Source organism: Anomaloglossus baeobatrachus, chromosome 9, assembly GCF_048569485.1.
Source record: "Anomaloglossus baeobatrachus isolate aAnoBae1 chromosome 9, aAnoBae1.hap1, whole genome shotgun sequence".
NCBI classification, from domain to species: domain Eukaryota; kingdom Metazoa; phylum Chordata; class Amphibia; order Anura; family Aromobatidae; genus Anomaloglossus; species Anomaloglossus baeobatrachus.
The window spans coordinates 73,018,143-73,041,461 of record NC_134361.1 but is presented as its reverse complement, the minus strand read 5'-3'; the positions used below and the strand labels follow the sequence as shown (position 1 = coordinate 73,041,461).

Here is a 23,319-nt window from a genome sequence, read left to right as displayed (position 1 = left end):
CCCCAGTAAAGGCATCCTCCTTGTCCTGCGAGTCAGCTCGTGAATCAGAGCCGCGGGACGAGGAAGCAAGGGGGGACCCTGCGTCACCATTTTAGGAGGACGGGGTCTGAGCCAGATGAAGAATCCTCTGTGAGCTTTGCTGAGCGAGCCGTAGCAGCAGAAGCGCCCTGAGAAGGGGGCTGATGCATGCTCAGCAGTGTCTGGGACATCTGTCCACTGGAGAGAGGGATTCTACCCAAGCCGGGGGTTCAGCCACCGGAGCCGGAGCAGCCGGAGGGACCCCTGGGGATGAGCCTCCAGGCTGAGGCACCACCATGTTAGAGCAGGCATCACAATGTGGTTATGTGCTCAGTACAGGCAGTATGAGCCTACATGCAGTGCATATTAAGTACAGTCTTGCAGCCTTACTCCTCGTGTGAGACATGCTGCTGAAGTGGGGGCTCTGAGCCAGAGTGACCCCCAGCAGAGTATATACGCAGAGTATATAAGCAGGTCCACAACCGGAGGTTGTGGCTTGCCAGACCGTTATACATTGGGACATCTCTGTGCCCTCCAGATCCCACAGCCCGGACCCCCAGGGAGATGGCCAGCGCCGATCGCTGTCACAATGTGGTTTATGCAGACATGCATAAGAACGCTGATAAAATGGCGCCGGAGCGAGGAGAGGGGGTGGGGCCTACTCTAAGAGCGGGATCCGGAGGGCCAAGGAGATAAACAGGGGAGGGAATATTACCTCAGAGAGGAGTGACCCTCCCCTGTGCCGAACGGCCGCTGGGCGGAGCCGCACTGTCCCTCTGCATGATTGGCATGCAGGGGCAGTGAAAACGAAACTAGGCCTCAGGCGAAGCCGGGGCCTAAATTTAACGATGCGGCCGGCAAGCAGGCACCATCGGCGCGGTTCTCAGGTGAAAACCAGAGAACCGGCCGGAAATGTCACAATAGATACACAGCACACTCTCCCCAACAATAAAGTACAAGGGACCCCCGATAATAACGTCTCAAATACTTAGCTTGTGAGACGCAGGGCCAGGTCCCTGAGGGATGAGTGCTCCGTCCGGCAGGATCCTGAAAGGGCTGCGGATGGAGACCGGTCTCCTGCAAGGCAGGGAGAACCATGCTGGCTCCCACTTCAAGCCAGAGCCCGAGGGATGGTGAAGGAGCACGGCATGTAAGGCTCCAGCCCTGAAATCAACCTTAACAACACCGCCGACACAGTGGGGTGAGAAGGGACATGCCGAGAATCCAGGCTTGGACCCGCTTTTCTTCAAACTCTTTCCAAAAATCAAAATCAGATGAGAATGCATGTGTGGATGTGTGCCTCCTGAACACAAAGCATTGAACTGGCTATATTTGGTTATCCAGGGGGTGTATATGCTCGGAGGGAGGGGCTACACTTTTTAGTGTAGTACTTTGTGTGTCCTCCGGAGGCAGAAGCTATACACCCATGGTCTGGGTCTCCCATAGGAACGATGAAGAAATAAAGAACATAGGACTAGGAATAAAAAAAAAAAAACTAAACAAAATACAATCAGATATAAACAGCCCTAACAGCATCATGAGTAAAAAAAAAAAATATTCTTAGAGGGGTTGTCCAGTTTTAAAGAAAATTATCCATATGTTCAGGGTTAAAAACAAACAAACAAACAAACAAACCCCAAACTTGAGCTGTTCCTCACTCTCCCGAGGTACAGTGATGCCTCTCACTGCTGCTCCAATCTTTGTTGACAGACTGCAGCGGTGAGATCTGATTGACAGCACAACAGCCAATAGCCGAGCTCAGTGGCTCTGCCGATGTAGTAGTAATGAAAGAGTAAACTGAACCCAAGGAGGGTGAGAAAAATCTAAGGGTTTTTTCCATTCCTAAGCCTATGGCATAATATTCCTTGAGACAGTACAACTCTAAAGGGTAATTTACACGCTGCAACATCGCTGGCGATCTCGTTAGCAATGTAACACGCCAGATCGCAGATAAGATTTGCCGAGATTCCACATGTGACCGGCGCTACAAAAAATGACCTATGTGCGATCTCGGCAAATCTTATCTGCGATCTGGCGTGTCACATCGCTAACGGGATCGCCAGCGATGTCACAGCGTGTAAAGCACCCTTTATGCCCGTTGCACACATCCGGCATTTCGCCAGATTTCGGACCCGGCACGCCTGCAGCACAGTACATTCATTTACAGTGGAAGCGCGACACCATGCGGACAAATGCGGTTAATATGAAGCACACAACCGCATGGTGTTGAGCTTCCACTGTAAATTAACCCCTTCACGACCGGTCGATTTTTCGCTTTCCGTTTTTTTTTTTCGCCATTCTTTTTCTGAGAGACGTAACTTTTTTATTTTTCAGTCAATATGGTCATGTGAGGGCTCATTTTTTGCGGAACGGGCTGTACTTTTATATGAAACCATAAGTTTTACCATATAGTGTACTGGAAAACGGCAAAAAAATTCCAAATGCAGAAAAATTGCAAAAAAAGTGCGATAGCACTATTGTTTTTGAGATATTTTATTCACTGTGTTCACTATATGGTAAAACTGATATGTGGGTGTGATGCCTCAGGTCAGTGCGAGTTCGTAGACACCAAACATGTATAGGTTTACTTTTATATAAGGGGTTAAAAAAAAAAAAACCGGAAGTTTGACCGAAAAAAGTGGCGCACGTTTTACGCCATATTCCGTGACCCGTAGCGTTCTCATTTTTCGGGATCTATAACTCAGTGACTGCTTATTTTTTGCGTCTCGAGCTGACGTTTTTAACGGTACCATTTTTGCGCAGATGCTACGTTTTGATCGCCTCATAGCATTTTGCGCAAAAGTTGTGGAGACAAAAAAACGTCGTTTTGGCGTTTGGAATTTTTTTGCAGCTACGCCGTATACTGATCAGATTAATTGATTTTATATGTTGATAGATCGGGCGTTTCTGAACGCGGCGATACCAAATATGTGTATATTTTTTTAACCCTTTAATTTTCAATGGGGCGAATGGGGGGGTGATTTGAACTTTTAGGTTTTTTTTGTTTTTTTTTTAAATTTAAAACTTTTAAACTTTTTTTTTTTAATTTTACTAGTCCCCCTAGGGGGCTATTGCGATCAGCATTCCGATCGCTCTGCAGTATCTGCTGATCACAGCTATACAGCTGTAAACAGCAGATACGCTCTCTTTCTCGTTTGCTGTGCTGCTGGCACAGCGAAAGTGAAAGCAATTCATGTGTAGTACAGGAGTCATCACATGACCCTGTGCTACCATGACAACTATCGGAAGTCACGTGATCACGTCACGTGACTTCCGGTATAGGGCGGTAAGTAAAAGTTTACTGCGATCACGCTTATAATGGCGCTGTCACATATTGACAGCGCCATTTAGGCCCTGTGCGCACTGGAAAATGGAATTTTCTCACGAAAATTCCGCACGTACTCAAAGATTACTGCACCTGCGGTAAAAAACCGCGGCAAACCGCACCCGAAAACCGCATGCGGTTTGCCGTGGTTTTACTGCGGCATTGTTCGCGGTATTGCCGCGGTTTTGCCGCGTGCGGGTAGGTATGTGCTTTATTTATTAACCCTGCCCCTCTCCCTCCCCAGCCTGAGAATACCGGGCCGCCACTGTGTGCTCACCTCGGCTGGACGGTAAATATACAGCGGAGCCCACGTGTTTTGTTTTCTATATATCCGTTTGCTTTCTATGTGTGTTCTATGTGTCTGTGTTCTATGTCTGTGATGTCTGTGTGTGTGATCTGTGTGTGTGTTTACTCTCTGCACGGCTTCTTCTTCCTGTATTGACCTCGATTCCCTGCAAACCGCAGACAAGCGATGTACATTACAGGAGGTAAACCGCGAAATACCACAGGCAATAACGCAGGAAAACGCAGTGAACCGCACAGAATTTGCTGCCTGCGTTATTCCCTGCGGGATTTCACGATTAACATTGGAGTCAATGGAGTGAAATCCCACAGCGACGTGCGGAAAGAATTGACATGCAATTGTTTTTGCTGCGGGAATCCTGCAGCAAAACATGCAGCTGTCAAAATCCGCCTAGTGCGCACAGGATTTTTTTTTCCCATAGGTTTTGCTGATGATTCACTGCAGAGATGTTATGAACATTTTCTGCAGCGAAACATGCAGCAAATCCGCAAAACATCCGCGGCAAAATCCGGTAAGTGCGCACAGGGCCTTAAGGGGTTAAACGGCACGAGCAGATAACGATTCTGCTCGTGCCCAGCAGGCACACATCTCAGCTGTGAAAATCAGCTGAGATGTGCGCCAATCGCGGCATGCTGCCGCCGGCAGACCACGGGCAGTAACATTATGACCGCTAGGACGTAATTTTACGGCCCGCGGTCGTTAAGGGGTTAATGTACTGTACTGCATGTGTGCCGGATCCGGCATCTGTGAAACGGGCCTTAACCCCTTCAGCCCCCAGGCACTTTCCGTTTTTGCGTTTTTTGCTCCCCTTCTTTCGAGAGCCGTCTCTTTTTTAGTTTTCCATCAATCTTGCCATATGAGGGCTTGTTTTTTGCGGGACAAGTTGTACTTTTAAATGAAACCATGAGTTTTACCATATAGTGTACTGGAAAACAGCAAAAAAGAAGGGAATTTTGTTACTTACCGTAAATTCCTTTTCTTCTAGCTCTTATTGGGAGACCCAGACGATTGGGGTATAGCTACTGCCCTCCGGAGGCCACACAAAGCACTACACTAAAAAGTGCAAGGCCCCTCCCCTTCTGGCTATACCCCCCCGTGGTATCACGGGTTCTCCAGTTTTAGTGCCAAAGCAAGAAGGAGGAAGCCAATAACTGGTTTAAACAAATTAACTCCGAATAACGTCGGAGAACTGAAAAACCGTTCAACATGAACAACATGTGTACCCGCAAACAACCAAGAAATCCCGAAGGACAACAGGGCGGGTGCTGGGTCTCCCAATAAGAGCTAGAAGAAAAGGAATTTACGGTAAGTAACAAAATTCCCTTCTTCTTCAGCGCTCTATTGGGAGACCCAGACGATTGGGACGTCCAAAAGCTGTCCCTGGGTGGGTAAAGAGATACCTCATGTTAGAGCTGCAAAACAGCCCTCCCCTACGGGGATGTCACTGCCGCCTGCAGGACTCTTCTACCTAAGGCTAAGTTCACACATCCTGTGTTTTGCATCAGTCACAATCCGTCGCCTTGGGGAATTACGGTACCCTGCAAAATATTTTGCAGGAATCCTGTATTTCCCCATAGACTTATATTAGCGACGGATTGCGACTGATGACCCTGCGTTGCATCCGCTGCGTCGCGGTCCGTCGTTTTTGACTGACCGCCGAGCGGGTAGCAACGCAGAATGTAACGTTTTTCGGGCCGTTGAAAACAACGCACCGCGCAGGAATCCGTCGCGATCCGCCAAGCTTGTAATGCATGTCTATGGTGCAGGATTCCGTTGTAATCCGTCTTACAACGGAATCCAGCGCAGGATTCCGTCATGCTCTACTGAGCATGCCCAGCATGTTTGGCACGCCCACTGGGCTGTCCCAAACACAGACGGATCATGACTGATCCGTCAAAAAACGGACGCACAGCGGATGTAACGGACGCAACTGATCAGTTTTTTCACAGGATTCCTGTGAAAGGAATCCTGTGAAAAACACATCAGTTGCATCAGTTGACATCTTGAAAATGACTGATCCGTTGCTGACGGACCTGACGGATTGAAAACACAGGATGTGTGAACTTAGCCTAAGCTGGCATCCGCCGAAGCATAGGTATGCACCTGATAATGTTTGGTGAAAGTGTGCAGACTCGACCAGGTAGCTGCCTGGCACACCTGTTGAGCCGAAGCCTGGTGTCGTAGCGCCCAGGACGCACCCACGGCTCTGGTTGAATGGGCTTTCAGCCCTGAGAGAACCGGAAGCCCTGCTAGAACGGTAGGCTTCCAGAATTGGTTCTTTGATCCATCGAGCCAGGGTGGCTTTAGAAGCCTGCAACCTCTTGCGCGTACCAGCGACAAGGGCATCGGAACGGCGTATGGGCGCCGTGCGGGAAATGTAGATTCTGAGTGCTCTCACCAGATCTAGCAAACGTAAACATTCTCATACCGGTGAACCGGATGAGTGCAAAAGGACGGTAAGGAGATATCCTGATTAAGATGAAACGAGGATACGACCTTAGGGAGAAACTCCGGAATGATGCGCAGCACTACCTTGTCCTGGTGAAAACACCAGGAAGGGAGCCTTGGATGACAGAGCTGCCAGCTCAGACACTCGCCGAAGCGATGTGATCGCAACGAGAAACGCCACCTTCTGTGACAGGCGAGAAAAGGAAACTTCCTTCAGAGGCTCGAAAGGCGGCTTCTGGAGAGCAACTAGAACCCTGTTCAGATCCCATGGATCTAACGGCCGCTTGTACGGGGGTACGATATGACAAACCCCCTGCGGGAACGTGCGCACCTTAGAAAGACGTGCTAGACGCTTCTGAAAAAACACGGATAGTGCTGAGACTTGCCCTTTGAGGGAGTCTAGCGACAAGCCCTTTTCTAACTCCTATTGTAGGAAGGAAAGAAAAGTAGGCAATGCAAATGGCCAGGGAGACACTCCCTGAGTAGAGCACCAGATTAAGAAAATCTTCCACGTTCTGTGGTAGATCTTAGCAGACGTGGGCTTCCTAGCCTGTCTCATGGTGGCAACGACCCCTTGGGATAATCCTGAAGACGCTAGGATCCAGGACACAAAGGCCACACAGTCAGGTTCAGGGCCGCAGAATTCCGATGGAGAAAACGGCCCTTGAGACAGTAAGTCTGGTCGGTCTGGTAGTGACCCCGGTCGGCCGACCGTGAGATGCCACAGATCCGGGTACCACGATCTCCTCGGCCAGTCTGGTGCGACGAGTATGACGCGGCTGCAATCGGATCTGATTTTTGCGCAGTACTCTGGGCAAGAGTGCCAGAGGTGGAAACACATATGTGAGCCGGAACTGCGACCAATCTTGCACTAAGGCGTCTGCCGCCAGAGCTCTGTGATCGCGCGATCGTGCCATAAATGCCGGGACCTTGTTGGTGTGCCGAGACGCCATTAGGTCGACGTCCGGCACCCCCCAGCGGCAACAGATTTCCTGAAACACGTTCGGGTGAAGGGACCATTCCCCCTCGTCCATGCCCTGGCGACTGAGGAAGTCTGCTTCCCAGTTTTCTACGCCCGGGATGTGAACTGCGGATATGGTGGATGCTGTGTCCTCCACCCACATGAGGATTCGCCGGACTTCCTGGAAGGCTGCTGACTGCGTGTCCCTCCTTGGTGGTTGATGTATGCCACCGCTGTGGAGATGTCCGACTGGATTCGGATCTGCTCTCTTTCTAGCCACTTCTGGAAAGCTAATAGGGTAAGATACCCTGCCCCGATTTCCAGAACATCGATCTGAAGGGTGGACTCCTGCTGAGTCCACGTCCCCTGAGCCATGTGGCGGAGACAAACTGCTCCCCACCCTGACAGACTCGTATCTGTCGTGACCACTGCCCAGGATGGGGGCTATGACAATGAGGTGGGAATAAGCCACTATTGCAGAGAGTCCTCGGCCGTCAGGGAAAGGGAGACTTCCCGTCCAGGGAGGTTGACTGCCCATCCCATTGGCGGAGAATGTCCCATTGCCGTTGGCGCAGATGAAACTGCGCAAAGAGAACTGCCTCGATGGCTGCCACCATCTTCCTTAGGAAGTGCATGAGGCGCCTTAAGGGGTGCGACTGGCCTTGAAGGAGAGACTGCACCTCTGTCTGCAGTGAACGCTGCTGGTTCAGCGGAAGCTTCACTATGGCTGATAGAGTATGAAACTCCATGCCGAGATACGTTAGTGATTGAGTCGGAGACAGATTTGACCTTGCCAAATTGATGATCCACCCGAAAGTCTGGAGAGTCTCCAGCGTAACATTCAGGCTGCGTTGGCATGCCTCGAGGGAGGGTGCTTTGACGAGTAGATCGTCCAAGTACGGGATCACCGGGTGTCCCTGAGAGTGCAAGACTGCTACCACTGCTGCCATGACCTTGGTGAACACCCGTGGGGCTGTCGCCAGACTGAATGGCAGAGCTACGAACTGAAGATGTTCGTCTCCTATCACAAAACGTAGAAAACGTTGGTGCTCCGTAGCAATTGGCACGTGGAGATAGGCATCTTTGATGTCTGTTGAGGCAAGGAAGTCTCCTCGAGACATTGAGGCAATGACGGATCGGAGGGATCCCATCCGGAACCGCCTGGCGTTCGCATGCTCGTTGAGCAGTTTCAGGACCAGAACAGGACGGGAGGAACCGTCCATTTTTGGAGCCACAAAGAGATTGGAGTACAAACCCTCGCCCTCGTTCCTGAGGGGGGACAGGGATCACCACTCCTTCTGCTCTTAGCGCGTCCACCGCCTGCAGCAGGGCATCTGCTCGGTGGAGAGGTGGGGCCGTTCTGAAGAATGGAGTCGGAGGACGAGAACAGAACACTGTCCTGTGCACGTGAGCACAATGTCCGTCACCCACCGGTCTGTGACCTGTGGCAGCTAAATGTCGCCAAAGGCGGGGGAGTCTGCCATCAACCGCGGATGCGGAGAGAGAGAGAGCTGAGAGTCCTGAGGAGACCGCCTTGGTAGCGGTTCCTCCGACTGCCTTCCTTGGGCGAGATTGAGCCCGGCCGGAATCTGAGCCCGTCTGAGGTTTTGTAGCCCTTTTGCACGAGGACAATTGGGACCTGCCGGAGCTTGGGAAGGACCGAAACCTCGACTGTACTTTTAGGACAGTATTAACAGGGTAAGTCGCAGTGCAGACATTGCGGGGTTACGGACGCCTCTGCGGTACAGATGTCCCTGCTCAAGGTCAGCTGCGCAAGAACAGCTGAAAAGGTTAGGTTGCCAATACGGCTGTGGATGCCGGAGCAACCGACACGCCGATAGCCTCCTAGATAGATTTCAACCAGAGTCCATCTGTCTGTGAATATCTTTAAGTGAAGCCCCATCTCCAGTGCAATTATGGCTCTATATGCAAGCCTGGAGATTGGAGAATCCACCTTTGGACCCTGGGTCCAGCGCTGACCACGTCAGGGGAAAAGGGATAACGTGTATCCTAAAAACGTTTGGAGAAGACGCTTATCTGGTAAGCGTGGTGTTCCTGGACTGCTTCTCTGAAGTCAGCGTGGCCAGAAAAAAACTCAATATCTGCGTGAGATACTGAAAAGGAACTTCTCCTGTTCGTCTCCTATCTCCACTGGGGGAGCTGAGGGAGAAAGATCCAACCTTCCATTGATGGACGGTATAGGATCATTCCGTATGGCGTTACCACCCGGTGTATCCGGATTGAGAGCGATGTCAGTATCAAAGCCCTGAAGAGCTGCCTTTTGGTCAAGTAGATTGCCCATGGGTGCAAGTCTCTATATTATGACTACTCCGTCCCTGTCCATGGACAGGGTTGACAGGAGGTTTCTTTGGCCACAACTAGTAGAGCCATGGCAGACGAAGTGCTAGAGACCCCGGCAGACGACGTGCTACAGGGGAGCATGCACACAATGGGACGGTGTCATGAACAGCCTCCCATGTAGTAAAAACAGCACTGAAATCTGTGTTGCTTTTTTGCCGCTGCCGACTATCTATCTAGAAGTATATAGCCAAGATTGGTGACCGTACATTGCAATGTATAGCATACAGGCATAAAGTACAAAAGACCACTGCAGCACAAGCAATACAAGCAGCCTAGAAGCCTGTGCCCTGGCACCCCTGCTCTTCTGCTGCTGTATACTAGTCATCTAGGGGAATATAGCCCAGAAGAATGACCCTACAGTGCAATGTATAGCATACAAGCACAAGTACAAATGAACACTGCAGCACATGCAATACAAGCAGCATAGAAGCCTGTGCCCTGGCACCCCAGCTCTTCTGCTGCTGTAGACTAGTCATCTCGGGGAATATGGCCCAGAAGAGTGACCATACAGTGCTATGTATAGCATACAAGCACAAGTACAAATGCACACTGCAGCCCATGCAATACAAGCAGCATAGAAAAAAACCTGTGCCCCAGCACCCTTGGTTTTCTGCTGCTGTAGTCTAGCCATTCCAGGAGAATATAGCTAAGACTAGCGACTGTACAGTGCAATGTATAGCATATAAGCATAAACACAAATGAACACCTCAGTCGTGCAATACAAGCAGCCTAGAAAGCCTGTGCTTTAGCACACCTGCTTTCCTGCTGCTGATGTGTCGCTCCCCAAGCGGGCATATAGCGACCTATGCAGTAAAAAACAACACATGTACACACTGCAGTTATATCGTGGTCAGCACTATGTGTGCCTCTTACCGCCCGCCTATAAGCGGGTGTATGATCGCCACCGTCCTGCCTTGGTGCCGAAAGTCCGAGCTCGGACTGCAGTAATGGCTGCCGGCTTCTTCCCCAGCTCATGTGAGGAGGGGCGGGCCGTGGGCGTGCCCCCAAGGCAGAGCGGGAATCCGGCGTCCGACAGTGTGCAGTGAGAGGGCTGGAGCATGTAAAAAGGCTCCAGCCCTCGGCGCTGCTGATTGCTCAGCGCCTGTCCCCTTCCCTGAGTGACAGGGAGGGGGCGGGAACGAAGCGGCACTAGGCCGCAGAAGCCGGGGACTGGATTTATAAGCGCCGCCGCCGTAAAAGCGCGGTCGGCGCCCAGTCCCCGGCGAACTACAAGTCCCAGCCGCGCCGCCGCTCCCGGAGCGTCCGGCGCGGTAGTTCCCAAAACACAAAGTCACTCAGCAAAGCTGCAGTGACTGTAACCCTTTACTGTCCCCGGCGCACTAGCACACCCAGCAAGTCTGGAGTGTGCTGTGCCTGTGTGTACGGGGACACAGAGTACCTGTAATGGTGCAGGGCCATGTCCCTGAACGGTACTCCAGCTCCGTATCCAGCAGGTTCAAATGGGTCTGTGGATGGAGCCCGGCGTCAGAGCTTTGAGGCCGGCAGGATCCCACTTCCTCAGAGCCCCTCAGGGGGATGTGGAAGGAAAGCAGCATGTGGGCTCCAGCCTCCGTACCAGCAATAGGTACCTCAACCTTACAACACCATCAACGGGTGAGAAGGGAGCATGCTGGGGGCCCTATATGGGCCCTCTTTTCTTCCATCCGAAATAGTCAGCAGCTACTGCTGACTAAAATCTGTGGAGCTATGCATGGAATGTCTGACCTCCTTCGCACAAAGCTTGAAAACTGGAGAACCCGTGATACCACGGGGGGGTATAGCCAGAAGGGGAGGGGCCTTGCACTTTTTAGTGTAGTGCTTTGTGTGGCCTCCGGAGGGCAGTAGCTATACCCCAATCGTCTGGGTCTCCCAATAGAGCGCTGAAGAAATTCCAAATGCAGAAAAATTGCAAAAAAAGTGTGATGACAATAGTTTCTGGGATGTTTTATTCACGGTGTTCACTGTATGGTAAAACTGATGCGTGGGTGATGCCTGAGGTCGGTGCGAGTTTGTAGACAAACATGTATAGGTTTACTTGTATCTAAGGGGTTAAAAAAAATTCACAAGTTTGTCCAATAAAAGTGGCGCACGTTTTGCGCCATTTTTCAAAACACGAAGGGGTCTTATTTTTTGGGATCTATGGCTCAGTGATGGCTTATTTTTTGCGTCTCAAGCTGTCGTTTCTAATGGTACCATTTTTGCGCAGATGCTACGTTTTGATCGTCTGTTATTACATTTTGCGTAAAACTTGCGGCGACCAAAAAACGTAATTTTGGCGTTTGGAATTTTTTTGCCACTACGCCGTTTACCAATCAGATTAATTGATTTTATATTTTGATAGATCAGGCATTTCTGAACGCGGCGATACCAAATATGTGTATATTTATTTATTTTTTAACCCTTTAATTTTCAATGGGGGGAAAGGGGGGTGATTTGAACTTTTAGGTTTTTTGTTTTTTCTTTTTTAAAACTTTTTTTTTTTTACTGTTTTTTTTATTTTACTAGTCCCCCTAGGGGGCTATAGCGATCAGCAATCCGATCGCTATTATCTATCTGCTGATCACAGCTATACCGCTGTAAACAGCAGATACAGTCACTTTGTTTTTCCCTCTGCTCTCGGCCGAGGGAAAACGAAAGTGAAACATCATAGCTGCAGGCGTCATCACATGACCCTGTGCTACGATGGCAACCACCGATAGTCACGTGATCACGCACGTGACTTCCAGTGGGGGCGGCGGTAAGTAAAAAACATGGCCGAGCGCATTTAGATCTTGCTGCCAGACTTTGGCAGCGAGATTTAAGGGGTTAATGGCCACGGGTGGAAGCGATTCCACCCGCGGCTAGCACACACACGTCAGATGTTGAAAACAACTGATGTGTGCGCCGACCGCCGACGCCTGCCCGCGGGAGGGGGCGGGGCTTAACGGGACATGCTCCATGACGGATATATCAGTCCATTGTCGTGAAGGGGTTAAAGAGGTATTTTAGAGCTGCTCTCTTTGGCATTGTGAGGTGAGCAGGGCCAGTGATATCACGCCTACACATAGTAGAGGACAAGTGTACGGCAAGGGCAGATCACAAACGTAACCCTCAAGTATTAGTACATAGGATGTCACTTGTCCTTCTCATCTCCTGATGCAGATGTGAGCAAAGCCAGACTACCCCCGCACATAGGAAAACCTTAAAGGGGTTGTCCGTTCACACCATCCGTACTCATGACCTGTGCACAGATGGACACCAGCTCATCCTCCTCCATCTTCCTGTGTCACTGGATCTGGAAGGTGTTTCTACACATCTTGCTTCTATTTGTGACGAGTTTAATGTTTATGTGAAGTTCCAATGACTCTGACCAATCTTATATTCATGACCTATGGATCTGGTGTGAATAGACAATCCCTTTAAAAATTATTTGTAATAAACTGAAATGCTTGTTTTCATTACACACAACTGTGTGCTGCAGACTGCCACCTAGTGGCCAAAACGTTGGCTGCATGAGTTTCACTAAAGCGGGCTTTACACGCTGCGACATCGCTAATGCGGAGTCGTTGGGGTCACGGATTTTGTGACGCACATCCGGCCGCATTAGCGATGCCGTTGCGTGTGACACCGATAAGCGATTTTGCATCGTTGCAAAACAGTGCAAAATCGCTAATCGGCGACACGGGGGTCCATTCCCAATTATCGTTACTTCAGCAGTAACGAGTTTGTTCGTCGTTCCTGCGGCAGCACACATCGCTGCGTGTGACGCCGCAGGAGCGAGGAAGCTCTCCCTACCTGCCTCCCGGCCACTATGCGGAAGGAAGGAGGTGGGCGGGATGTTACGTCCCGCTCATCTCCGCCCCTCCGCTGCGATTGGGCGGCGGTTCAGTGACGTTTCAGTGACGTCGCTGTGACGCCGCACGGACCGCCCCCTTAGAAAGGAGGCGGTTCGCCGGTCACAGCGACGTCGCCGGACAGGTAAGTATGTGTGACGGCTCTGGGCGATGTTGTGCGGCACGGGCAGCGATATGCCCGTGTCGCGCAACAGATGGGGGCGGATACCCACACTAGCGATATCGGGACCGATATCGTAGTGTGTAAAGTAGCCTTAAGGCTGCTTTCACACATCCGGTTTTTGCCGTCAGTCACAATCCGGCGAAATGCGGATAAAACAGATCCGGCGCCGACTTTGTTTTATTCCCCATTGACTTGTATTAGCGCTGGATTGTGCGGGATGGCCTTGCGTTGCATGTGGCGTCCGCCGGATCCAGCGAAATTTGTTCATCCGGCTGCCGGAAAGGAAGCAGGATGCAGCATTTTTTGTCTCCGGCAAAAAACTGGACCATGCCGCATCCGGCATGTTGTATAATGGAAGCCTATGGGTGCCGGATCAGTCGTCATCCGACATTTGACGGAATCCAACGACGGTTCAGTTTTTTTGAACTGAGCATGCTCAGTATCACAACGGATCCGTCAAAAAACAGAAGGAATGTATGGAAAAAAACTGATGCGACGGATCCGTTTTTTCGCTGGATCCGTTGGATCAGTTTTTTTGTCGGATCGTGCCTGACGGCGAAAAAATGGATGTGTGAAACCAGCCTAAGGCGGGCTTTGCACGTTGCGACATCGCAAGCCGATGCTGCGATGTCGCACGCGATAGTCCCCGCCCCTGTCGCAGCTGCGATATCCTTGTGATAGCTGCCGTAGCGAACATTATCGCTACGGCAGCTTTACATGGACTCACCTGCCCTGCGACCGTCGCTCTGGCCGGCGACCCGTCTCCTTATTAAGGGGGCGGATCGTGCGGCGTCACTGCGACGTCATACGGCAGGCGGCCAATAAAAGCGGAGGGGCGGAGAGGAGCAGGATGTAAACATCCCGCCCACCTCCTTCCTTCCGCATAGCCGACGGAGCCGCGGTGACGCCGGTAGGTGATGTTCCTCGCTCCTGCGACTTCACACACAGCGATGTGTGCTGCCGCAGGAGAGAGGAACAACATCGGACCGTCGCGTCAGCGTAATTATAGATTACGCCGACGCTGCACCGATGATACGATTACGACGCTTTTGCGCTCGTTAATTGTATCATCTAGGCTTTACACATTGCGATGTCACATGCGATGCCGGATGTGCGTCACTTTCAATTTGACCCCACCGACATCGCACCTGCGATGTCGCAACGTGCAAAGCCCGCCTAAGCAAGATGAAAATAAACAACTGGCCGCCTTACGATGTACTGAATGAAAGGTGTCATTGTTAAATAACAGCAGCGGTGTCACAAAGTTCATCACTGACCACTACTGTCACCCTGAGCACATGGATGACTACAGTTTACTTGCCCTTTAATGCTGCAAGCTAAAAACTTACATACATTACTAAACTTTCTCCTCTCCAATCCGCCATGAATGCAGCAGCCGGGATCATATTTCTGTCCAGCTGCTACACTGACGCCTCCACCTTGTGCCAGTCATTAAACTGGTTACCCATCCGCCACAGAATACAATATAAACTTACCGCTATACCCAGAAACCTCCCCACAGTTTTGCACTGCCCTACATCTCCACCTTCATCTCTGTCTTTCACCCTACCTGTGCTGTCCGTTCTGCAAATGATCTAAGACTAACATCCTCCATAATCCACAGCTCCCACTTCTTTCTCCAAGAGTTCTCTCATGCTGGGGCGGTTTTCTGGAATATACTACCCCAGACAATCCAATTAATACCTAGCCCCCACATAAGGTCATGTGCACATGTTGCGTATTTATATGCGTCTTTTCTTGCAATTTTAATCAATACTGCAAGGAAAAAAATGCATCCCAGCAAAGTTTATGAGAATCCTGACTTGCAGTGCACGTTGCTTCTTTTTTCCTTGCAGATTTTGGTGTTGAAAAAAGAAGCAGTGTGTCAATTCTTTCTGTATTTTTTCCCTGCAGATATAATCCACTGCAGTGCTCGATCACTACAATGCATCCGGCATGGTGTGTGAGGCTCTCTGTAGCTCAATAACCCGGGGTCATCATGGCAGCAATCAGGTCATTGTGATCACATTACAGGGACCAGATTGCCATTTCTTTAGACAGGCCTAACATCTCACTTCAGTAATCAACTTTCTCCTCTTCCCCCCAACTAAATTGTTCCTCAGAATCTTATCCCTCCTATTCATATATAGCCACATCCTCTATGCACCCAATAGCACGTGGTAACTGTACTTAGACAGATACTGGCTGATGACCGGATCATGGCGCTTCATATGAAAACCTCATGAAGGTGGACCATACAGAAGAAGGGAATTTTGTTTACTTACCGTAAATTCCTTTTCTTCTAGCTCCTATTGGGAGACCCAGACAATTGGGTGTATAGCTACTGCCTCCGGAGGCCACACAAAGTATTACACTTTAAAAAGTGTAACCCCTCCCCTCTGCCTATACACCCTCCCGTGCATCACGGGCCCATCAGTTTTGGTGCCAAAGCAGGAAGGAGGAAACTTATAAATTGGTGTAAGGTAAATTCAATCCGAAGGATGTTCGGAGAACTGAAACCATGAACCAAAAGAACAATTCAACATGAACAACATGTGTACACAAAAGAACAAACAGCCCGAAGGGAACAGGGGCGGGTGCTGGGTCTCCCAATAGGAGCTAGAAGAAAAGGTTTACGGTAAGTAAACAAAATTCCCTTCTTCTTTGTCGCTCCATTGGGAGACCCAGACAATTGGGACGTCCAAAAGCAGTCCCTGGGTGGGTAAAAGAATACCTCGATAAAAAGAGCCGAAACAACGGCCCCCTCTTACAGGTGGGCAACCGCCGCCTGAAGGACTCGCCTACCTAGGCTGGCATCTGCCGAAGCATAGGCATGCACCTGATAGTGTTTCGTGAAAGTGTGCAGACTTGACCAGGTAGCCGCCTGACACACCTGCTGAGCCGTAGCCTGGTGCCGCAATGCCCAGGACGCACCCACGGCTCCGGTAGAATGGGCTTTCAGCCCTGAAGGAATCGGAAGCCCAGAAGAACGGCAGGCTTCAAAAATCGGTTCCTTGATCCACCGAGCCAAGGTTGACTTGGAAGCCTGCGACCCCTTACGCTGGACAGCGACAAGGACAAAGAGCGCATCAGAGCGGCGCAATGGCGCCGTGCGAGACACGTAGATCCGGAGTGCTCTCACTAGATCTAACAAATGCAAATCCTTTTCATATTGGTGAATTGGATGAGAGCAAAATGAAGGTAAGGAGATATCCTGATTGAGATGAAAAGTGGACACCACCTTAGGGAGAAAGTCCGGGACCGGACGCAGAACCACATTATCCTGGTGAAATACCAGGAAAAGGCCTTTACATGACAGCGCTGCAAGCTCTGACACTCTACGGAGTGAAGTAACCGCCAATAGAAATGCCACCTTCTGCGAAAGACGTGATAGAGAGACATCCCACAGCGGCTCAAAAGGTGGTTTTTGAAGAGCCTGTAGAACCATGTTGAGATCCCAGGGTTCCAGCGGACGCTTGTAAGGTGGGACTATGTGGCAAACTCCCTGCAGGAACGTGCGGACCTGCGGAAGCCTGGCTAGACGCTTCTGAAAAAACACGGAAAGCGCCGAGACTTGACCTTAGAGAGAGCTGAGAGACAACCCTTGTCCAATCCCGATTGAAGGAGGGAAAGAAAACTGGGTAAGGCAAACGGCCAGGGGGTAAACCCCCTCTCAGAGCACCAGGCTAAGAAGATCCTCCAAGTTCTGTGACAGATCTTGGCTGACGTTGGTTTCCTGGCCTGTCTCATAGTGGCCACACAGTCAGGTTGAGGGCCGCAGAATTCAGATGGAAAAATGGCCCTTGAGATAGCAAGTCTGGTCGGTCTGGGAGCGCCCACGGTTGCCCCACCGTGAGATGCCACAGATCGGGGTACCACGACCGCCTCGGCCAATCTGGAGCGACAAGAATGGCGCGGCGGCAGTCAGACCTGATCTTGCGCTATGGGGAGATAAGGTATGCACACCAGTGACTATGTAAGGGGAATACATGAAATAGCAGAAACTGCTGTGTGAATACTGACATGAAAAATTCAATAGCTATATGTAAGGATGAAATGTGAAAAATGGAACCTGCATTACTGCCATGAATATATGAATAAAGAGAAATTTAGCTACTGAATTGATCAATGCAATAGAGCCCCAACACTACGCCAAAGTATTTCTCTACGTTGGGGTCCCTAGCTTGTGTGTGTCCTCTCATTCAGTTAAAAAACTTACCGTGTAGGGAAGCTGAGACCCAGGCTATATATACGATGTGGATTGGCAATAGGTGTGTGTGGGGAGGGTTCCCAAACGAAAACAGACATAGAATGGAGTTCCAAACGTTATTTCTTATTTGGACCTAATCTTGCGCAACACTCTGGGCAGCATTGCCCGAGGAGGGAATACATAAGGCAGTTGAAACTGCGACCAATCCTGAACTAAGGCGTCCGCCGCCAGAGCTCTGTGGTCCTGAGACCGTGCCATGAATGCCGGGACCTTGTTGTTGTGCCGAGACGCCATGAGATCGACGTCCGGTGTTCCCCAGCGGCAAACGATCTCTTGAAACACGTCCGGGTGGAGAGACCATTCTCCCGCGTCCATGCCCTGGCGACTGAGGAAGTCTGCTTCCCAGTTTTCTACGCCCGGAATGTGAACCGCGGAGATGGTGGAGGCTGTGGCCTCCGCCCACAGCAGAATCCGCCGGACTTCTTGGAAGGCTGGACGACTGCGAGTGCCGCCCTGGTGGTTGATGTACGCAACCGCCGTGGCGTTGTCCGACTGTATGCGGATCTGCCTGCCCTCGAGCCACCGATGGAACGCCTTGAGGGCTAGATACACTGCCCTTATCCCCAGAACATTGATCTGAAGGGAGGACTCTGTCAGAGTCCAGGTTCCCTGAGCCTTGTGGTGGAGAAAAAACGTTCCCCATCCTGACAGGCTCACGTCCGTCGTGACCACAGCCCAGGATGGGGGCAGAAAGGATTTTCCTTTCGACAGAGAAGTGGGGAGAAGCCACCACTGAAGTGAGGTCTTGGCTTCCAGAGACAGAGAGACGTTCCTGTCTAAGGACGTCGGCCTCTTGTCCCATTTGCTGAGAATGTCCTATTGGAGAGGACGCAGATGAAATTGCGCAAATGGAACTGCCTCCATTGCTGCCACCATCTTCCCCAGGAAGTGCATGAGGCGCCTCAAGGGGTGCGACTGGGCCCGAAGAAGGGATTGCACCCCTGTCTGCAGCGACCGCTGTTTGTCCAGCGGCAGCTTGGCCATCGCTGAGAGAGTATGAAACTCCATCCTGAGGTACGTCAGTGACTGGGTCGGAGACAATTTTGACTTTGGAAAATTGATGATCCACCCGAAACCTCTGGAGAGTCTCCAGAGCAACAGTCAGACTGTGTTAACAAGCCACCCAAGAGGGTGCTTTGACTAGGAGAACGTCTGGGTAAGGGATCACCGAGTGGCCCTGAGAGTGTAGGATCGCTACGACGGATGCCATGACCTTGGTGAAGACCCGTGGGTCTGTCGCCAGGCCGAAAGACAGTGCCACAAACTGAAGGTGTTCGTCTCCGATGGCGAAACGCAGGAAGCGTTGATGCCCTTGAGCGATCTGCCATGGAGATAGGCATCTGTGATGTCGATTGATGCTAGGAAGTCTCCTTGGGACATCGAAGCGATGACAGATCGGAGGGATTCCATGCGAAACCGCCTGGTTGTCACATGTTTGTTGAGCAATTTGAGGTCCAAAACGGAACGGAATGAGCCGTCCTTTTTTGGCACCACGAACAGATTGGAGTAAAAACCGCGACCGCGTTCCTGAGGGGAACGGGGATCACCACTCCTTCTGTTGTCAGAGTGTCCACCGCCTGAAAAGCGCAACGGTCCGTTCGGGGGGCGGAGAGGTTCTGAAAAAAACGAGTCGGAGGACGAGAGCTGAACTCTATCCTGTAACCGTGAGACAGAATGTCTCTCACCCATCGGTCTTGGACATGTGGCCCCAGGCGTCGCAAAAGCGGGAGAGCCTGCCACCGACCGAGGATGCGGTTTGGGGCGGCCGAAAGTCATGAGGAGGCCGCCTTGGAGACGGTGCCTCCGGTGGTCTTTGGACGAGTAGGGCTGGGACGCTTGAGAAGCCCAAGGACACAACCTGCGGGGCAGAGATACGTGCGACCGCATTAATCTCAGCCAGAGAAGCTGAGATAGCTTGGAGAGCCCTCACGGCTGCGAAGGCCGGAGCAAGAGATGCGCCTATGGCTTCAAAGATGGATTTCATCATAAGCTTTATTTGCCTGTCAGTGGCATCCATGAGAGATGAACCATCTGCCACTAATACTACGGATCTAGCCGCCAGTCTGGAGACTGGAGGATCCACCCTGTGACACTGAGCCCAACCCTTAACTACGTCAGGGGGGAAAAAGGTAACGTGTGTCATTAAGGCGCTTAGTAAAGCGCTTGTCCGGAAAGTTCTGTGCTTCTGGACAGCCTCTCTGAAGTTAGAGTGATCGAAAAAAACGCACTCCGTGTACATTTGGGAAACCTAAACTGGTGTTTCTCCCGCTGTGAAGCCGACTCCTCCATAGGAGAAGATGGGGAAGAGAGGTCTAGCACCTGGTTGACGGACGCTATAAGGTCGTTTACTATGGCGTCCCCTTCAGGTGTATCCAGATTGAGCGCAACGTTAGGTTCAGAGCCCTGAGCTGCGACCTCCGCTTCATCCTTAACTACGACAGTGAAGTCGTGGAAGGTTCCCAGCGAGCCCGGTTAGCCTGTGTGAGGCCGCGGTCCGTGTCGGAGTTCTCACCGTGGGATCTGGGTGTTACCCCAGGAGCCCCTTGTTATACCGACCCAGAGGGGCCTGGGGGCGATGAACTCACAGCTCCCTGGCCCTGTGTTACCGTTCTGGACTGCAAAGCTTCCAGCTTAGCAGCCCCTCTGTTCATAGACTGGGCCATGGAATGACTCAGAGAGTTGCTCAGTCAAACGTGCAAACTCTGTCCCTGCCATCTGTGCAGTGGAAACCGGTGGTACCACCTGAGCCGAGGGTCCCACCCGTGCCAGAGGCTCCGGCTGAGTGAGTGCCCCAGGGGCCAAGCATTTGCAATGATAGGTGGAACCTGCCGGCAATATAGCCGCACAAGAGGTACAGGTTGCAAAGAAAGCCTGTGCCTTGGCACCCTTACTGTTTGCGGACGACCTGCTGATGTCACCTCTTAGTAATCAGCGAGGGTATATAGCCAAAAGCAAATAGTGCTGCCGAACAGTGAAATCATATACTATATATATATATATATATATATATATATATATATATATATATATATATATACACACACTTCGGCACCTAAGGGGGGCCAGCACCCGATTGGGGAAATGGTGCCCCACAGTGCACAGTGAGGGGGGAGGGGGATACCAAGTATGCTCCAGCCCTCACTGCCGACGTCCCGTCGGCCGTCCCGTCGTTACCCCTGACTGGCAGGCCTGGGAACGGGAGTATATGGTACTAGGCCGCAAGAGCCGGGCGGTCGGCGCGGTAGTCCCGGTCTCACAAACCACACAGCAACCGCTGCGGCGTTTGTAACCCAGGTGCTGTATGCAGCGTCCCCCAAAGGGGACACAGAGTACCTTATGGATGCAGGGCTCTGTCCCTGATGATGTCCTGTCTCCTGTCCGTCAGAATCCCCCAGGGGCTGCGGATGGAGCCCGGTCCCAGTGCATGGCGACCGGTTATGAACCCCCTCTCCTAGAGCTGCAGTGCTGCCGAACAGTGAGCACATTCTGAGATCTCCACCGGCAGAATCATGCCATATAACAATGGCTGCCGGCGTTCCGAGGGGAGGAGGGAGCCGAGGGCGGAACCACAAAAGTGCGGGACTCTGCGCCCCATAGTGAACAGTGAGGGGGGAGGAGGACAGCGAAGTGTGCTCCAGCCCTCACCTTCCCCCTGACTGGCAGGCCCAGGGGCGGGAGTTCAATACACTAGGCCGCAAAAGCCGGGGACTAAAGTAAAAACCGCGGCCGGCAAACAGGCACGGTCGGCGCGGTAGTCCCGGTCAAAAAAATCACACCGCAGTCGCTGCAGCGTCTGAGGCCAAGGTGCTTCATGCACCGTCCCAAAGGGGACACAGAGTACCTGTAGATGCAGGGCCATGTCCCTGACGATACTCCATCTCCTGTCCGGCAGATACCACCAGGGGCTGCGGAGGGAGCCCGGTCCCAGTGCCTGCATGACCGGTTAGGATCCCACTTCACCCAGAGCCCCTAAGGGATGGGGAAGGAAAACGGCATGTGGCTCCAGCCTGTGTACCCGCAATGGGTACCTCAACCTTAACAGCACCGCCGACTCAGTGGGGTGAGAAGGGAGCATGCCGGGGGCCCTGTTAGGGGCCCTCTTTTCTTCCATCCGATATAATCAGCAGCTGCTGCTGACTAAAATGTGGAGCATTGTGTGAGTGTCAGCCTCCTTCAACACAAAGCATAAAACTGATGGGCCCGTGATGCACGGGAGGGTGTATAGGCAGAGGGGAGGGGTTACACTTTTTAAAGTGTAATACTTTGTGTGGCCTCCGGAGGCAGTAGCTATACACCCAATTGTCTGGGTCTCCCAATGGAGCGACAAAGAAAAAGTACATTCTACCTATCAAGTCCCCCTGTTTCCATATGGATTGTGAGCTTACGATCAGGGCCCTCACTCCTATAACTGATGACCTATGCGCTACTCTGCATTGTCTTTATGGTCAATTGTAAAAGGCTGCGGAAAATGTTGGCGCTAAATAAATACAATTATTATTACATACCTACTAAATTTCGAGGAACTTGGATTACATCTTCGGCAAACTCTAGATATGTCCTCGCTTTCTTTACCGCATCTTGGTCCTAAGGAAAAATGAATCATGTGAAAAGCAGAGTTACCGGAAGCGGAGGCCATTTATTAGGGGTTGCGCTCATGTTTGTCAGATTATAGCCATGTCCAGCAGTGTAACTCTTACCTCACCATAAATATGAAATGTACAAGTGTCTTCATCCAAATCAATAGCGGTCACCCCTGGAACTTTCCTAGCTTGTTGTATGTTTGCGCCGTGGGTGCCGATGGCTAAACCCATCAGATCTTCCCGTACAATAAATTGCTCATGGAACCTGGATGCTAGCTGCCGAGAGCTCTGCAAAGACACAAATACGCCATGTATTCTTCTACAACACGCCGGGAAACAGATTTTATACTTGGTCATTAAAGGGGTTGGTTACCTTTGGAGACACTTGGTTTTTTTTAAAGGGAACTGGTCACCAGATTTGGCAACTATAAGCTGCGGCCACCACCGGGCTCTTATATACAGCGTTCTAGAATACTGTATATAAGAGTTCAGGCCACATTGTAGAGCGTAAAAAACACCTGTAGTATACTCACCTAGGGGGCGGTCCAGTCCGATGGGTGTCACAGCTCTCCGGTCCGGCACCTCCTCTCTGCGGCGGTCGCTGGCCTCCTTCTACCCACCCAGTGTGAATGAAACATCATATGCCATCCTCACAGGACGACACTGAGGTCCTGCGCAGGCGCTCTTTGATCTGCCCTGCTGAGGGTAGATCAAAGTATTGTAGTGCGCATGTGCTGGGGGTCTTTAACCACTCTAAGCGCCTGCGCATTACAGTACTTTGATCTGCTCTCAGCAGGGCAGCTCAAATGGTGCCTGCATAGGACCGCAATGCCGGCCTGTGTAGATGAGGTCATCCACAGTGGGTTGGGTAGACGGATGATGGCGACCGGTGCAGAGAGGAGGCGCCGGACCGGAGAGCTGCGACACCCATCGGTCCAGACCGCCCCCTAGGTGAGTATTATAGAGGTGTTTTTTACATTATACAGAGCGCACTGGCCTCTTATATACAGGATTCTGGAATGCTGTATATAAGAGCTCACTGGTGGTGGCCGCAGC

The 23,319-nt window shown here is 51.4% G+C and overlaps 1 protein-coding gene across 2 annotated transcripts in view; it reads right to left on the bottom strand.

Annotated features, from left to right (window-relative positions):
- FMR1 (fragile X messenger ribonucleoprotein 1) overlaps positions 1-23,319 on the bottom strand; it is a 149,902-nt gene that overhangs the window by 53,506 nt on the left and 73,077 nt on the right. For both annotated transcript variants that reach the window (XM_075323782.1, XM_075323781.1), the window contains 2 exons: positions 22,381-22,551; positions 22,189-22,267 (listed from right to left, as the gene is read on the bottom strand). In XM_075323782.1, coding sequence (XP_075179897.1) covers positions 22,189-22,267; positions 22,381-22,551 — 250 coding nt within the window. The remainder of the gene's footprint in view (positions 1-22,188; positions 22,268-22,380; positions 22,552-23,319) is intronic.